Below are 17,901 nucleotides of genomic sequence, written 5' to 3'. Positions count from 1 at the left end.
CAATGGGATTTAAGGACATAGCACACACACACACACCTCCCCCAGGATTGAGTTCTTGGTAATATTGCTAGTTACATCTTGAATATTTATCTGGATAAAGCCTGGATCCTTGGATCTGACGGAGATATGCTCAACACAGGACACGAGAAGGTGGAGAGGCAGCTGGGGGCCAGTTCATCCTCTGCATGTGTCAGAGCAGCCTCAGCGCTGCTCTAGTTTATGGTAAATGCCAGGTGGGGATATTTGGAGTATACCATGTTCTTTCCAAGCGCACTGCCCCGGCGTAACCCCTATTTGGGGGTGGGGGTGGATTTTAGAGGTTAGAACAGACTAGCTGTAAACCAGTCTGGAATTCCTCTTTGCTGGGGGAATCTTCAGATGTCATCTTAGGGCAGCTTTATGACCCCTTTATGCCAGTAGAGTTGTACAATGGGGTCATAGCATGGACCAAGGTCTGGCCCTAAATGCATAGTTCTTATTGACTGGTGGTTCATCTTTTTCTAGAAAGCTGATCTCTTAACATTTCTATAGGATACATAAAGTTTAGTTGGAGTGAGCTGGAGACTTGCTAAATGCAAATGAATGTATCCAAATTTATTTATATTTTGCCATATTTTACATTATTTATGTGATTAACTTTTTCCCTAATTTTGGATAGTTTAAAAAAATTATTACATTTATTGAAGTTTTTGGTACATGAGAAACACTCAGCTTGGACAGTGAAACCAGACAGGTCAGATTATTATCCCCATTTGCCAGACAGGGAAACTGAGGAACAGAGCAGTGAAGTGACTTGCTCAAGTTCAGACAGGGAATCAGAGGAGGTAACAGGAACCAGATCTCTTCACTTCTTGTCCTGTGCTTTAGCTGCAATATCATCCCTTCTCCCTTATTTAGGGTAAAACTCACACCCACACCCACCCAAAGCCCAAGAAATCAGATTTGATGTGAACCATTAAACAGGTATTAAGGAGATATACCATTTACACATCCCAAACTGCAGGCAGACCATGGTGTTGCAATGCAGTCCCTCTAAAGTAGTTACTCCAGCTTTCTGCAGAGGGCAGTCCACCCTATCCACAATACAGATGTGATGCCCCTTTGCCTGCACACATAAAATTTTGCCTCAGAATGAATCCTTGTTTGGGTCCTCAGTACCAAAAATGAATTTCATCCAGCAGGAAAAAAACATCTCAATGAACTAGAGCATAAGATGTGTTCTACTGTGGATGTTTGGGAGAAAAGAAACTGACCATTTCCAGTGCTGAATGTGTCTGAAAGCAACATGCACTAATAACATCACCACAATAAAATGGACACTTACATATTCTACTAATGATTTATTTTTAAAGTTTTAATCTAAAAAAACCCTCAAAGGATACAAACAAATGTCTTCTTTCTTGAAAAACAAAACAAAAGGCCAAAATACCCCCGAACAGCACAAACCCACCACTATTTCTACAATTTTGAAATATTCAAAAGAATACCAAGCCACACCATGAATTTAAAAAAAAGAGAAACTAAACAAATCTAAAGAGCAATGAGCACTGAAGAAAATATGCACTCTTGCATTATTTTCTTAAATTATACACGAAAACTCATAGTAATGGAACCCTACTTCCCAGAGCTAATGAAGCAACAGAGCAAAAGAAAGAAAGAAAATCCTTTTGCTCCCTTAAGTCCTTGTTATAGCCAGATAAGTGTTGGACTGAACATCTTAAAAAAAGAAGCATTTACAGATCTATGAAATACCACAGAAGTGCTGCAGCATTACTCAATTTCTATGTGATGCAGTATCTGAAATCTACCTCTCTTATGGCTCCAGAATCTGCTAAACTTTGTCTCAATTTCTCTTTGTTAGTTGTTTAGCTGAACAAGTCCATGTCACTGTACTCCCAACAACTTTCTGAGGTGGTAAGGAAGCTGAAAGAACATATCTTTGTATGAAAAAAGACATTTTAATACTGTATTGCATTAGCTAGCAACCATCATCATCTCCCAGATAAATCTGAGCTCTATCACTATGGGGTACAAAGATTTTAGAATTATTTCAGGGAAACATAACTCAGTGATTTTTGTAGGAGGAAATCAGGGCATTCCAATTACACAAGAAAATAGAGTAGACTACTTAAAATTCCCTAATTAGCCCGATATCACTAACATGCCATCCTGCAGTTATCTGAGGGCAATTAAAAAAAGACTCCAGTAACTGCAAGCCATTTTTGCCACTCCCAGTGTTTGCTTTATCAAATTAGGATGAACTACTGAATAAGGTCACACAGGTGCTAAAAAATCAATTTTTCCCTTGAGAGTTACGGAGAGAGAACAGAAATAGGTTCCACCGTGTTTTATCAGTATGTTAGGAACCTAGGCATTGTATTGGAAATGCGCTCTGTTCAGCCATACATGTGAAACTGAGTCCTGTACCCACTGTGGGCCAGATCCTAAGATGGTGTAAATGAGCATAGCATCTCTGACATCAATACAGCTAGGCCAATTTACACCAGTTGAGGACCTGACCCCCTATCTCCATTCCATATTCTTTGGAATCTAAACTAAACAACATATTACAAGATTTCTGGTGCCAGGGCAGTTTAGAAGCATTACAGCTCAAAAGCAAATACTCGGCTATGAACAAGAGATAGAGGATGAGCTTTTTAACAAGATGCAACACACTTTATAAGATTCACATACAATTTTACAAATGCCAAAGTCCCTTAAAGCAGATAGCATACAATTTAATGGCTAAAAGTTCAAGTAAGAAATCATAGCTCAGTGAATAGCTGCTTGTAACAAATATATTTTAAGGCACTAAACAAATACATAATAAATAAACCCTATATAAATAGTTAGCTTTTTGGATCTTATTTCCAAGGTCTCTGAATTCCGAGGTACCAGTAGTCCCTAATTAGAATACATTATCCATCTACTTGACACTTCAGTGAAATGTCTATTCTACCACAGAGTTGCAGCTTTGTTCAGAGCAGGTTTATTGATATTCTGATGCATTCCCTCTCCATACCCCCAGTGGCTTGGTTCTGTTTTATCACACATCAAAAAGGCCGTATGCTCAGGGCACCCCATGCACAGCTCAGAGCTGGAGGTCTGAACAGCTGCAAGTAGTATGGTATCACAGGAGGGACAAGCTCCAAGCAGATGTCACAGATAAAAAAAAAAAAAAAAGACAGTAAAAAGGGAGTGTGGCTTGGGAACTAAGCAAGAGGTAGCAACATACAGCAGAGCAAGACCTGACTTAAAATATGCCTATCATGCTTTATGCAAACACTGGTCTTTTCTGCCCTCCTGACTATCATTAAAGTGTAATTAGTAACTTCACTTGATAAGAATATGTTTCTTTATGAAATCATCTATTTTCTCTTCTTGATAACAATAACCTTCAGGCAATCCAAGCATAGACAGCACATCCTCACGTCTAGCCGTGAATAAAAGCCAGGGTCCTGAGGATTCCATAATGCTTCATTCTGCGGCCATCATCTACTCCCCACAACTGGACCCTCAAATCCCCTCCAACTTCAAGACAGTGATAAAGGCGGCATTCAGCTCTTGCCTTAAGGTCAGGTAAAGTCCTCCTTGGACACCTACCTCACTGTGTAAATCAGCAGCAATGAGGTATTTGTACGGATATCACCTCACTCCTTCAAATTCAAGGAATCTGGAGCGGAAGAAACCCAAGGTCATTCTCAAACATGGGTGTCCTTTGCTGCAGTGCAGTATTGCTATCAACCTATCAGTGACTGACACCTTCCACCCAAATAATAGTTACACTGATACTCAGCTTTCTTTTGTTACTGTTTGGCCTGAGCATCCTCAAAACTTATTACAAAAATAGAAAGCTATTGACACAGATTGGGTTAGAACAAGGCAAAGAGTGAAGAAATGAAGAAAATCAACTCTCAGTCACATTAGACTTGAGAAAGAATTCTCAGCCACAGGCCCACAGCTTTGGCATTCACTTTCACAAAAGATTAGAAAGATCACAAATCTTGCTGCCTTCAGAACAAAATGTATATTCTGCTATATTCTGCTTATGTCTTCACCATTGTTTTCCCACAACATTCAGATTTTTAAAAAAAATTATATGCCATCCAAAGAAAGGAGAGGTAACCAAACCACAAAAAATTATCAATGATTAAAGTCCAGTGTGGACCCAAGTCGTTCTCTAAGACTGTCAGATACCGGGGCAAGGAGTGCAGAATAAATACTGAGATAAGCAGACAGACTTAAAGGTGACATAATAATTCTTACAAGAATTGGAGCATCGAGACTGATGTAGGCTGCATGACCTTTGTCGACTGAAACTCTCCCATGACTGGAGCTACCTCTTGCAAATACAATGTACTGTCTCAGGCCTTTTGATGCCATCTCTATAAGCTTGCATTGCACAATATTTTCTGCATTGATCTACTCCTTTATTTACTGTGCCCATCCTTTATTCTGTACTGTGCCCATCCTCTTTCTCCATCCCTATGAACTAGGGGGAACAAGAGCAAAGGGAATCAGGGGAGGACACACCTAGCAAAGATGCCACAATAATCACTATGCGGAAGGCAGTATATGTGAAAGTATCTACTGACAAGCTGATTCCTGCAATTTGTTGGTATTAGGAGTGTGACACTACACTCCATATTCTTCATAGAGATATTGTTATGATATGAATATGGCATAACTAAGATGTGTTTTATGCAAGATGGGTCTTGTGAGATATCATTGGAAAGATTATGATTTGCTGAATATGATTATCCTATTTGTATGCATGTATCGTTTCTGTATCTGAAGTTAGGAATATTGACTATGTATCAATTACAAAAGTGTTTGTACCTGGGGAACGCCCAGAAGACAGAATGCAGTCAGTCTGGATGGGCGATTAGGGAAAACAATAGGACTTTGAAGATATCTCCCACCTTCCTGAGAAGCTTCCTGGAATGCTACAAATGGCCTTTGACTCATGGCTGCTTTGACACTGCAGGGTCATGTGATCATGTCACCTGGTACTGGACTCCATCATAGAATACCAGTATTTTCCACTAAGGGGAGTGGAAATCCCACTGAAAAACAAAGTAATCCCCGCCGTATGTAAATCCTATTTAAGGCAGGGAAGTGAGTTAATCAGGGTTCATTCTTCACGGAATCCCTGCCCAGGATGACTGCTGAAAACGTCTTAGAAACAACGACGAAATGGGGGGGGGGGGAGAGAAGAACTGAGCCCAGGCTAGAAAAGGTGTCTGGCCTATGAAAGAAATGCCTAAAACAACATTTAGGATGAGAAATTACTACCTGTAACCAGTTTCTTTCGTGTATTAAAGCTTAGTTTGTGTGTTTGTTTTATTTGCTCAGTAATCTGCTTTGATCTGTTTGCGATCCCTTATAATCACTTAAAATCTCTCTTTTTAAATTTAATAAACTTGGTTTTGTTTTCTCTAAAACCAGTTTGTGGAATTCATAACTGGGGGGCAAAAAGCTGTGCAGATCTTCCTCCACATTGAGGGAGGGGGTGAATGTTATGAGCTTACGCTGTACAGTTCTTTGTGCAGAGTAAGATGATACAATTTTGGGTTTACAGTTCAGAGGGGATGTGCACTTGAGTGCTGGGCAATTCCTTAGCGGAAGCCTTCCCATACAGAGCTGATTTCAGTATCTGTGTCTTTCTGCAGCTGGGTGTGTCCCTACCTGTGTGTGGGCTGGAGGAGGCTTGAGGGCCTGGTTCAGCAGGGCAGCGTAAGGAAGCCCAGACTGGTGGAACAGGCAGGCTCAGTGGCACTCCTGTACATCAGGTGGGGGAGGGGGCAACCCATCACAAGGAGGACTAAAGGTTGGAAGAGGTCACACTTTGTCAATCTCTTTATTGGAAAGGAAACTCTTTTCCCACATAAAAAGCATTTTGGTAGCTTCAGTACTGAATAAGAAGCCATGTCCTGTGTAGACAAATAAATTGATGTTAATGGGCCAAATTCTCCCCTCCGTTACACTTGTCTAACACAGTACACTATCCACTTGCATGGGGTTGCACAAATGAAACTGGAGGCAGGATTTGACCCACTGATTACATGATCTCATCCACCAAACAACAACCAAAGAAAGATCCCGTAGCCAATGCAAGTGTGAGTTCATCACTTTTTACACCCAAACACCAGCAATCTTTTCTTTCGCATCAATGAAAGCCTCTTCCACTCTTCTGAAATGCTTAGTTTCAACAAGTGAAATACTCCAATTACTCAAGTTAATCACTGGCAAAGGCTTAGTTCCCAAATGATCTTGAGATTGGTGCATAAGGTTCAACTGCCCCTCTCTCAGACAGCCATTCCTAAGGGTGCAAATTCGCCACCTAGCAACCTCTACACTAGACTTCTCCAGTTCTATAAATTCATTCCACAACATTACATCCCAACAGCACCAAGAATTAGGTAATAGCCAGTGGAGCTTTAGACACCACGTACTAACCCTATAAGATGAAACATCCTCATATCAGCTTCACAAGTCCCTGGTTCTAACATAATGCTTGCAATAAGTTTTCTGTGTATGCTGTAAGACCTACCCGCCTGATCCCTTGCAGTCCTAACTACATTTGTATTAGAGCAGCACACAACATATAGTCTCAGCAGAGCTGTTGATCAATAAAATTGTACTCCTTAGAGGATGCCTGTGACATCTATAAACCTGTGAGTGTCAAAACAATGGCACAAAAAATTCTGTATTCCTACTGTCAGTGGGATGAAAGCTGTGCAATTAATGCCAGCCCAATGACACGACAAGGAGAAATAAAACAAACAGCTGGTGGTACTATGGTCCAGCACACTGCTCCTACAATCTAGTAACATCTTCAGTATAAAATACTGACTTGTTTATGAGCAAGATACCATAAATCTATACAAAGAATTCAAAAATCTACAGTCCACAGTATTAATTGTATTAGATTTCACTTAAAAAGAGTAATAAAAATGCACTGATCCTCTTTCATATGGAAATTAAGCATGCACAAGAAGAGGACAGCCTTACATTTAGTGGCTGTTGATTACAGCACCATTATACATTCTTTCTAGAGCTCAGTGAACTTATTCACATCCTACTGAACTAGTAGCAAGCACTCCCTTTTTGCTCAACTTGGCTTTTTTGGAGATGTCTGTAAGTTTTTATTGCCCCAAATGTCCCATCACTGCAAGCACTGGTTCAGTTCTACCGACAGTAACAACAATGGGAGTGACAGGGTTCCAGGCAGTTGCTGGCATTTTAAGCATCATGATGTCCTACTCAGAGCAGGTCTACATGCTTAAAAGTCAGCAGCTGGAAGTGCCTTTGCTTGATTCAAGCGCCGATCTTTGCCACCACCAGTGGAGCTTAAACAGCATTAGCAACTTTGGAAAATATGGGGCAAAAAAGTGTAGTGTGCACAGGACCTGTGGAGAAGAGTGGAATTTGTCTGCATATTGAAGAATGTCAACACTTATCTTAATAGCACCACAATAAACACGTAAGAAACTTATCTGTTAAAAACGTGTGCTTCAGCAAGAGAGAATATGATTTCTGTGAGGGATGGGAGCACATTACAAAGGGTTTAGAAATACCCTGGTGTTTTTCAAAAACTCCTAAACTGAAGAATTATTCACCAGTAAACAGAATCTGCTTTGAAGGCCTTGTCTGCATACACCCTCTTTCTCTAAAATTTCCCACCATTTCTACCACCAATCACCTCCACAGTGGTGACAACAGTGGAAGCACTAGTGTACACAATGCACCAGCAGCTATCATTTCAGTAGGTCTGATTGACCATGGTTAAACAACATGCTTTTTAAAACGCTAGTGGCAGCCTGTAACTTTGTCTACACTAGCGACCCCATCGCTTCCATCTCCAGTGGAGTTGCACTAGTGGTAGTTATGGTAGCAAATCTGAGTAAAAATAAAAACCTAGTATAGACACTCCTTTCTTTGATAATGAAAGGACAGTGTGTCTAGTGGCTAGCACTCAGAACTCCTGGATTTCATTCTGGGCTTTGCTGTGTTTTGTAATTATTTTTATTTCAATGGGTTTGGCCTCTGAGAACAAGCAAGCAGTTCCATCTAGCACTTTATAGCCATCAGGCGTCTTACCTCCCAGTCTCCTGGTCTAGCCATTAGATCACACTCCCTGCCTTCCAAGTCAGAATTGTGTCACTATTATTAAGTGACATGATCAGCATGCTGATTTTACTCAACTAGAGAAATATTAAAATGTTCATATCCAATTGTGGGGACAACAATCGTACAATAAACTGAATCATTCCTTGCCATAGAATTGCCACAGATATTTGACAGTCTCATAGCACTACCTCGATATAAAATTTTGGTTGTTTCTATTCCCCCATTCTGCTCGGTTTCAATTATACCCACAGCTGACAATATTGGTTTCACTTGAGTTCAGCAGTTAAATTATTTAATTCAAAATACCATATAAATGTACTCTATAGTTGGGTTTTTAAACACATTCTACAGCTACACAGAAAGGCTTAATTCCAGAGTGTATTTAGTCCATTTATGCAGATACAGTAAATACCACCAGATATTTGGCCTGAAGGGATAAACATCTATCACCATTAAAAAAAAAAAAAAAAAAAAAGGCAGATCATCTTAAAAAAAGCTCTAAGAGAAACTAGGCAGACCCAAATAATTCAAGCATAATGATTTGCAATGCAGAAGTTTAATTCTACTTTGCAAATTCAAAATGAACAGATAAATTATGGATTAAGGCATACAGTATTTTGTACAGGAAAACTGACAACCACTTCCCAGACATTTAGGTTTTTTTCCCAATCTCTTTACTAATTTCTTTCTAACAATTCAAAATGATTGTTTCACATCTCCCAGTGGTTGAGAGATGGAGAGTGTGCCATGACATTCTAAAATGCAAAGAAAATGGGCCATTTAAAAAAAGACGGGGGAGGGGAAGTCTTATACATAATGAACTGAAAAGCTATTCCATAGTTTTTTCTGTCCTGGACTCATACCACTATAGCATGAGGGTTCAAAGGGGAAATAACAGCTAGATTTAGGGAAGGAGCATCAGCTTGAATTAATAAAGTTGTGACTTTCATTATAGATGATTTAATTTAGATATCTGGGGCCTGATTCATCATTATGCTACTCCAGTTTTATGCAGCTGTAACCCCACTGATTTCAAGGGAGTTACACTGGCATAAATCTGGATTAATGTAGTGGTGAATCAGGTACTTGGTCTATGAATTTCCCTTTGTAAAATTATGGTATATATTTGTTTGGGGGTTTTTAAATACATGGTAACTTGGAAAAAAAATCTTATTGAAAGGTTACAAAGCATACCCTGATTTTTTGGATGGCTCCAGTCTCCTTAGTAAATACATATTTAGCTAAATATATATCAAGGTGTTTTAAACCGCTTTATTTGTAAAATATGTAGAAATAATTTAATAGATTCACAGATTCCAAGGGAAGAAGGAACCATTTTGATCATCTAGTCTGACCTCATATAACAGGCCATAGAACTTCCCCAAAATAATTCCATTTGAACACCTTTTAGAAAAACATCCAATCTTGATTTAAAAATTGCCAATCGTGGAGAATTCACAACGACCCTTGATAAATTGTTCCAGTGGTTAATTACCCTCACTGTTAAAAATGTACACCTTCTTTCCAGTCTGAATTTGTCTAGCTTCAACTTCCAGTCATTGGACTGTGTCATATCTTTATCCATTAGATTGAAAAGTGCTTTCTTAAATATTTTTCCCCATGTAGGAAATTACAGACTATGCTCTGTTTATTCCTTTGATGCCTTCTCTTTAGATTTGAATGGAATTACTTAAGGAATAAGATACAGCACAATGCAATTAATGGTACCACCATGTGGCCTTTTGTGAACTGCAAATACGTAACCAGAGTGTATTAATGTCATTTTTTGCATTTGATTTCCTTTTTGTTTTGTTTTTTTAAATTTCCACATTACCATTTAAATGGTTGTATGTAAACACTTAAGTTCAGACTTCATAGTGGTAATGGGGTGAACAATGGGACCGCGCACACTTTAGCTGTTGCTCGGCTGGAGAGCATTTTCTGCCACAGGACAGTACCACACCACTTACATGGTCATAGCTATATATTTGCAACAAAAATAGAAAAGTTAACACCACCTGTGCTACAAAAATCTACTATCTTAAAGCACAAGGTAGTGGCCCAAATATGTGGTACCCATGGTTTGGTCTCACCTGTGACGATGGGACCATGATATGTTATAATCATATTCTAGCCCCGGGTGTTTAAATGTGGTTGGTTTTGTAAAATAAACAAGGCCTCTATTTTTCCTTTTAAAACAAAAGCCTAGAATTTGCAGAACATTGCAAAACGCAGTACAAATCATGGAAACACTATGGAAGCATGGGCTACATGACATTTTTGGCACCTGCAATTATCTCCTGTCCCTGATGTTAAGGCTGTTTTAGGAGAGGATTTTTCAGTATTTCAATAAGACATTATCCCAACATTAGTGGCTGTCTTTGCTTTACTCAATGAACAAGCCAGGCAGTGATGTCAAAAAGGGACAAGGTTTTATTAAATGGCAAACCTCAACATCCCTGTGATGGCAGGAAGTGCCATCTGCAGGTGGGTAAACTGAGGCACAGTTCAGCTGATTCACCACAGACTGCGTGAATCTAATGTAGACTGTGGTTTGTACACTCATTTTAGAAAAGTGCACCATATACTGCATAGTCTGTGTTATGGCATAACTTAGAAAGAGGCTTTATACCCAACAGACTGTTATGGCTCTAACAATCTTAATAATGGACTGATTATTGACTCATTAAACCATAACAGCTTCTGCTGATCTAAAGGAAATACACAAGAGGGGGTTGGGCTTTCCTTTAGTCCAAATTCAAACCACTCAGTTTACCCAGTATTAATCTACTTCAGAAGTTCCAGTTTAGGACACCCTACTTACATTTATGCAAAGCCCACAGAAAAGAATTCCTTGCACCCTTGGGCATATTCAAACCTATTCACTTGCCCATTTCTGCAACCTAATAACGAACTTATTAATTATTACCTAGAAGAGTGTATGTTCAAATACAGCATTTCCTAGCATGGAGGGGGAAAAAAGATATGAGAAACAGAGGAGATTGAAATGAAATGATAAACATTAGGGCTCTTTTCCCTCACCTTCAAGGGGAGTTAAAAATCGAAATCAATATATTGATTTTTATGTATTTTATGTTTATCTGTTTTGTCCACTATAACTCTGCCAGTTGCCCCAGGCAATCAACAAAGCTATGCTTGTTCAGCCTTTGATCATCTCGCTGCTATACGATTAGCATATGCATACTCTCATCCTCCCCTTTATCCTGTTAGTAAAGCTCCAAACTCCCTCCACGGATGTTCAAGAAAGCAATCCGCTCCCGAGCCCCTGTTGATTTGCCCCCATTCCCTCCTCTGCTCAGGACTTGGAATGCTAACTACTGTGTATGAGTCGTGTAAGTGCTTATCCACTGGCCCTCCGAGGAGCAATTCTTACTTGTTTGATGCAGTCCACGTTTGACAGACGCTCCTGGATCAGATTGGCCCACAGTGCATTGGGAATTTTCTAAAGAAAGAACAAAACAAAAAACAAAACAAAACAAAAAAAGGCTGAATATTCACAATGGAGTTCAAAAGGAATTTTATCATGAAGGCACTCTGGCTAAAGGTGGACTGAAATGCCTTCTTAAAATAAATAAATAAATCAAACTGAGACCCCCAAATCATTAACACAACATATATGTTGAGTTAAAAAGAACAGAGAAATTCATTTTAAAAATAAACTAAATGACTTTTTACTTGCCAAGCTCTGAGTTCATGGATCTGCATTTCCCCTACCAGGCTCAAACATGTCACAAACATGTAAACAGCCCCGAGATCCACACTTCTACTATTGTGTTAGGCCACAATCCTGCAACTAAAGAAAAACCTTACGCTCATGAGAAGTCCCACTGACTTCAGTAGAATTCTGGTCTATGTGCTGCTTTACAGGACAAGATCTGTGGCATTAGTGATGTTATCAGCTGTAATATGGGACACGAAGAACCCTGAACTCAGCACTGGCAATCAGGGAGAACCTGATTTTCAAATATTGTGTTTTATAATCTTATATCTCTGCATTTTTTACATATATACCCTGCTAATTTCCTGGGTTCTTAAAACAGTCCTTTATATTTTTCCCCAAAGCATTTCTCCTTTTAAATTAAGGGAAACAATTTACAAATATATCAGAGGAAAACAAATACAAATACCATAGGTTCATTAATAAGAGAAGTGGGAGACAGGAAATTGACAGTGATTCTAAAAAGCTATTGAACGTTTTTTTAATAACAAGGAAAAAAGATGAAAAGCGTACAGACAGTAAGAAACAAATTAAGAATGCTTTTAAAAAAACCGATCTATACCAATTCAATGGGTCTGGATGGTCTGCAACGCGGATTACTAAATGAATTATTTGCTAACAAATGTACTGAGCTACTGACATTGTTATGAAGCCAAGGAAAACTGGAGAAACACCTGAGTATTGGGGGACACAAATAGGACACTAACTTTCCCAAAATAGAGGAAAGGACAATCCTGGTAATTATTCACTGAAAAACCTAACTTAAATCACTGTTCAAATAACCAAACAACTCTCAAAGAGGAAAATAATCTGTAAACACCTACAGGATGATGGAACTTCAAGCAATAACTAGCATGGGTTTATAAAAAACAAATCATGCCACACAAACATGGTCGCTTTCTTCAATTAAATATTAAAACTTAGAGGGAAAACATAATGCAGGATCCTTGACTCGAAGAAATTGGATATAGAAAAAAATATCTATTAGGCCACCTAGTGCATCCTCTGGTAAAACAAGACTGTTCCCTACCATATTTTGTCTAGAGCTTAACTCAGTGTAATTTTTAATGTTCTGAGCAATATGGGTTCCACAACTTCCCTTAGGAGAATATTCCACAGTCTTGTACCTCTTGCTGTCAGGAAAGTTTTCTTGATAATCAATTTGAATTTCCCTTTCTTTATTTTATCACAATACTCCTAATTAATAACTCTTTGTATCTCCCTAAATAATTTGTGGTGTGTACGCCACATATCGGCAGACAGTTATCATGTCCCACCCCACAAAGCTCTAGTTGTTAGTCAGACAAATTAAACATTAACAAAAGCTTTTAATCTTTCCTCATAATTAAAGCCCTTCAGCCTCCTATTCCTTTCAGTTACTCTTTTCTGTACTCTATCCAACTTGTCAATATCTTTACTTTCTGGCAATATTTCATAAGAAAATATCTTCCACGTCCGATAGCAGAAGAGATTATATCATTCTAGATGTTTAGTGATTTTCCCCCCCTAATATTTGTTCCATTGTTTTACTAGGTTTACTGGGCAGCTATTGTCAGAAACACCCTTCTTTCTTTTTCTGAAGCCTTGTACCACAGCTGTATTTCTCCATTATTTTAGTGCCTCCCATTTCTCCATAGCTTTTCAAAAATAATGAATAATGGTTTGGTAAGTTCATTAGCTAATTACTCTGACACCATAAACGAGTATCATTCTATCAATGTTAAGATAACTATTAATTATTAAATTACTAGGGCAATTGCTCTTTTTCTTTTTACTTAGAAGTCTTAGCGGACTGAGTATCCTCATGAAGGCACTGTACATTGGGTATTTCTTTTTCTTTGGAAAGTAACATATTAAGCCTTATTTAGGTCATCCAGACTGGTGGATCTTAAAATCCCTTTCTACCACTTCTTATTCACTAAGGGCCTGATCCTACAATGAGCTTTATACAGGCAGACCCCCAAAGGCCCACACAGAGTTCATTGCAGGATAAGTACCTTAATTTTGCAGTTTTTCAAAATGTACCTTGCAGAAGTCTAAAACCCTCTACTGCTCAGCAAAACCATTAATTACTCTGCTAAATTGAAGTAGCTCATGGTCCATGGTACCAAGCTCCCCTATTAATTTTCACAATCTCATTAAGTTCCCCATTATTGATAAGAACTAAATCCAGGATTACTTCTCTAGTTGGATATTCTACTTTCTGACAAAGTTATCCTCCACCTAACTCAGGAAACTCTTTGATTATGTGCATTCGATGTTTGTTGTTCCAAACAAACATTTACATCACCTGTGGGTTTCCCCATTCCTTGCTTTCACCACACAATCTGATGGGTGTAAACCTGAAGAAGGTTTAGTTTTGGGGTGGTTTTTTTTGTCCTTCTGGTTTAGGATGACATAATGGGTATAACTAGATGAAAGTGAACAACAGAAAATTTGGCTGATCAGGAAAGATTCCCTAACAATGATCTCTGTTAGATCATGGAAAAATTCCCAAAGGAAATGGTGAAAGCTCCATCATGCAAGTCATTTAAAATTAGATGGACAAAGCATTTAAGAATATACCACAGAGAACAATGCTGCCCCGGCTGGGGAATAGCCAAAATGACCCAATTGGGTCTTTGTTATCTCTAATGTCTCCAGTTCTTAATCATTTTCCTAATATCAGCCATTCACGAAGCAGCATTCAAGCAGGTAAAAGAGAAAAAGTGAAAGAAATTGCTCTGTTTCTTGAAAGTCGGCAGGTCCCATAGGGTGGTGCGTCAAAGCCTCCCGCAGCCTTTCACTGTTGGAGCCTGGGTCTGTGGCTTTGAGTCTGTCACCTTCCAAAGGTGCGTCATGCTGCTATCAGAAACAGCTAGTGTCTTACTGACTTCTTTGATGTGTCACGTCAAGAGAGGCTAGCAACTGCCAGGGGGTCCACTCTGCTAAGCCCTGCCAAACCAATTTAAACCAAAATTATTCTAACTTCTTTCACTGCAGTGGTAATCTTAGCCCTCTCTTTTGACCAGAATTTGCTGGAGAAAAATAATCAAGGGCATATGTATGGGTGCTGCACTTTATCAGCACTCAAGCCAGATGTTTCTGAAGACTAAAAGGCTCAATTCCAGTTTAGTTTCCTGGTCAGTGAAGTTTTCCCTAAGCAGTAGTCTACAAAATCACCACTCTGCTTAATGTTTTAATAGGGCATATTCAATCACTTTAGACCAGATCACTACACTAAAAATGGCCAAATCTGATAGACAGCATCCGATAGAACACAGCTATTTAGAGCAATTCCTTGCCCCATCACAGCAAAATTACAGTAGAAGCTAACACACTGGTGTTATTACAAAAAAAGCCCCAAGTCTGTTATGTTGTTAAACACCTCCCACTGATCTGTGATCTCAGACATTGGTGCACATGCGTGGTTGGTAACTGGGAAACTGTATTCCTACCTGCTACGGCACTCTGAGCCTGATCCAAAATCTATTGAGGTCAATGGACAAACTCACTATTTGGAATATTAGACTTTCCTAAAACTGATGTGGTTGTTGCCTTTAAAAGACAAAAATTTTTTATGTATACATGGATTTGATCAGTTCTATTCATGATTCTACCTTATTAATGATACATTGCACTCATTCATGATGAATTTCAAGTATTATGTGTTAGTCCAATGACATCATAATGCATACTCTGTGCACAATCTTCCCGCAAAAGCATTTGAGTAAAATCCTTACAAATGCTTTTTGATTATAGTGAGGGGACAGGGATGTTCCCCATATGTTCCAAATGGAGTTTCTTCGCTTTCCTATTGCAAAAATGTCTGCATCTAGAAACTTCAAACTTGGCTTGTTTTATAGTTCTCCCTGAGGAAAGAAAAGCATTCAAGTTTGAAGAAAACTGGTTTAGTATTTTAGGAGTCATAAAAGTTTCAATTCAGCTTGTTCTCTCTCTCCCTTACACAGACACATATAGATCTTTTTACACACTGTGACGGGGTGTGCATATCACACACTGGACAAGAGAGGGTCAATCCCATGCTATGGGCACGGGAGTCCCACCACTCAGACCATTCTGGGCATGCTCCAACTGCTGCCTCAGTATAAAAGGGAGCAGCCCAGCTCATTCTAGGCTGAATGCCGTGGAGGGGAAGGACTTTTGGCAGAGACTCCAGCTGAAGAGCCGTCACATCCCTTGCCTGCGGGACCTGGAGATCCTGAGAGTCGGACTGGAAGTCTATGGCCAACGGAGCCCCAGGGAATCCTCCATGCTGAGGAGCCCAGAGACCCTGATGCCCCAGGGATTGCAGCTTCTGGAAGCACAGTAGGAAATGACCCAGGGTGGGTGCATGAGTGGTATCTCCCACTTGAGTGACATCTGCGTGTTTTGATGGGATTCCCTGCTGACCCAGTAGTGGACCACTCCGCCACTGTTGGGGCCCGGTGGAGTCAGGTGCACCCGGGCCCCCCTACCCAGGTATTAGCTGATAGGCCACGTTGCCCTGAATACAATGGCTACTGTAATTGACTCTGGCCGCTAGGCCGCGCTGCCCTGAATGCAAGGGCCATTGTAATTGACTCTGGCCGCTAGGCTGCGTTGCCCTGAACGCAAGGGCCGCTGTAATTGACTCTGGCCACCAGGCTGCGCTGCCCTGACTCCAAGGGCAGCCATATTGTCTCCGACCTCTGGGCCGTGCCACTTTCAGCCTAAAGCCTGTCAGGTAGACTGTAACCATGGTGGTATCACAACCCCACCCTGTTCCAAAGGAGGATGGGGTGTGCATACCACGCGACACATACGTACAAAGATTAAAACATTTTCTATTTGTTCTTTTGTAGTGCCTTGTCCTGGAACAGATCAGATCACTGGGCATGCAAAGATAAGGATGCCTCTGTTTTTCTTCTCTTCTCTATTTTTTCTTTAAAAGCACAGGGAAACTATGCCGGTGCTGACTCACAACAGCAGAGCAGTTTTAAGTAACTACATAGTATGCAAATATCTGCACTAAAATTTGCTACAGTCCAAAGAACAAACCTTCACAAGCCAATAGTTGTTTCAACTTCTTGGTTTAGCCAGTTGACAAAAGAAGTAAATCTTTAAATACTTAATCATTAAACTTCACTAGAGGAATAACCTGAAGGTGGTTTCTACTGTATTAACATTGTTCTAACTAGAGATGAGGAAATAATTTGCAATGATTTATCTAAAAATTGAGCCTCTACTTCCGTTCATGGAATATTTGTTAGCAGATCATGATTCCCTCAAATTTATCCAATATTCAAAAATATTTGACTTCTTCTTTGAATATTTGTAAATGTGGATTGATGACAGTTGGCTGTCACTATTTGAGCTTATTAGTTAATGCCAGACCATGGGTCAGCGAATGCTTGCATGTGCAAATATAAAATTTAGTTTCTGAAAATAATCATACATTTAAAATCCCCATTCCATTAACTCCTGGGCCAGTAAAACTCAAATGCTCAAATTTTCACAGGAAGCAAATGGGGCCAAAGTGAACTACTCAAAAAGTTTGAATAAATATTTGTGGAAATTTTTTTGCAGTATGTGCCCAGCTCTAGTAACAATACGTAGGTAGATTGAGTTAATGAATACCTGAGCTTTTTGGCCTTTGGGTTAATTTAGCCCTGGTTACCTCATACACATGAAGTGAAATGATCATCTAAATAAATTAAACTGCAATGAATGATCTTCAAGGTGGACTTTACAAAACACAAGCTCATTTCATTTATTAAACTGCTTTGGAGAGGATTGCAGTTTTTTTAGTGCCCAGTTGTATATTGCACTATATGAACCGTTCTGTATTCTAGTCTCTGCATACCCACCCTTTTCCTCTTAGTGCTAATGGGTGTTAAGTGTGCATATGAGATCAAATTCACCACTGGAATTATGGCCACTTATACCAAAAGTGGGTTTAACCCAAGGAAAGAAGGAGTGAACAAGGAGAAAAAAAATTAAAAAAAACAAACAAAAATCTTTGAAGGTGATGTCCTGGCCACAATTAAATCAGTGGCAAAGCTCCCATT

General features: G+C 39.4%; 1 protein-coding gene across 1 annotated transcript in view; it reads right to left on the bottom strand.

Moving 5' to 3' along the window:
• The window catches only part of AK8 (adenylate kinase 8), a 106,384-nt gene that overhangs the window by 69,702 nt on the left and 18,781 nt on the right, over positions 1-17,901 (bottom strand). The window contains exon 5 of the mRNA XM_065418891.1: positions 11,528-11,596. Coding sequence (XP_065274963.1) covers positions 11,528-11,596 — 69 coding nt within the window. The remainder of the gene's footprint in view (positions 1-11,527; positions 11,597-17,901) is intronic.

This window comes from Emys orbicularis, chromosome 18 (assembly GCF_028017835.1).
Source record: "Emys orbicularis isolate rEmyOrb1 chromosome 18, rEmyOrb1.hap1, whole genome shotgun sequence".
Taxonomy (NCBI): Eukaryota; Metazoa; Chordata; order Testudines; family Emydidae; genus Emys; species Emys orbicularis.
This window is presented reverse-complemented; position numbering and strand designations above follow the sequence as displayed.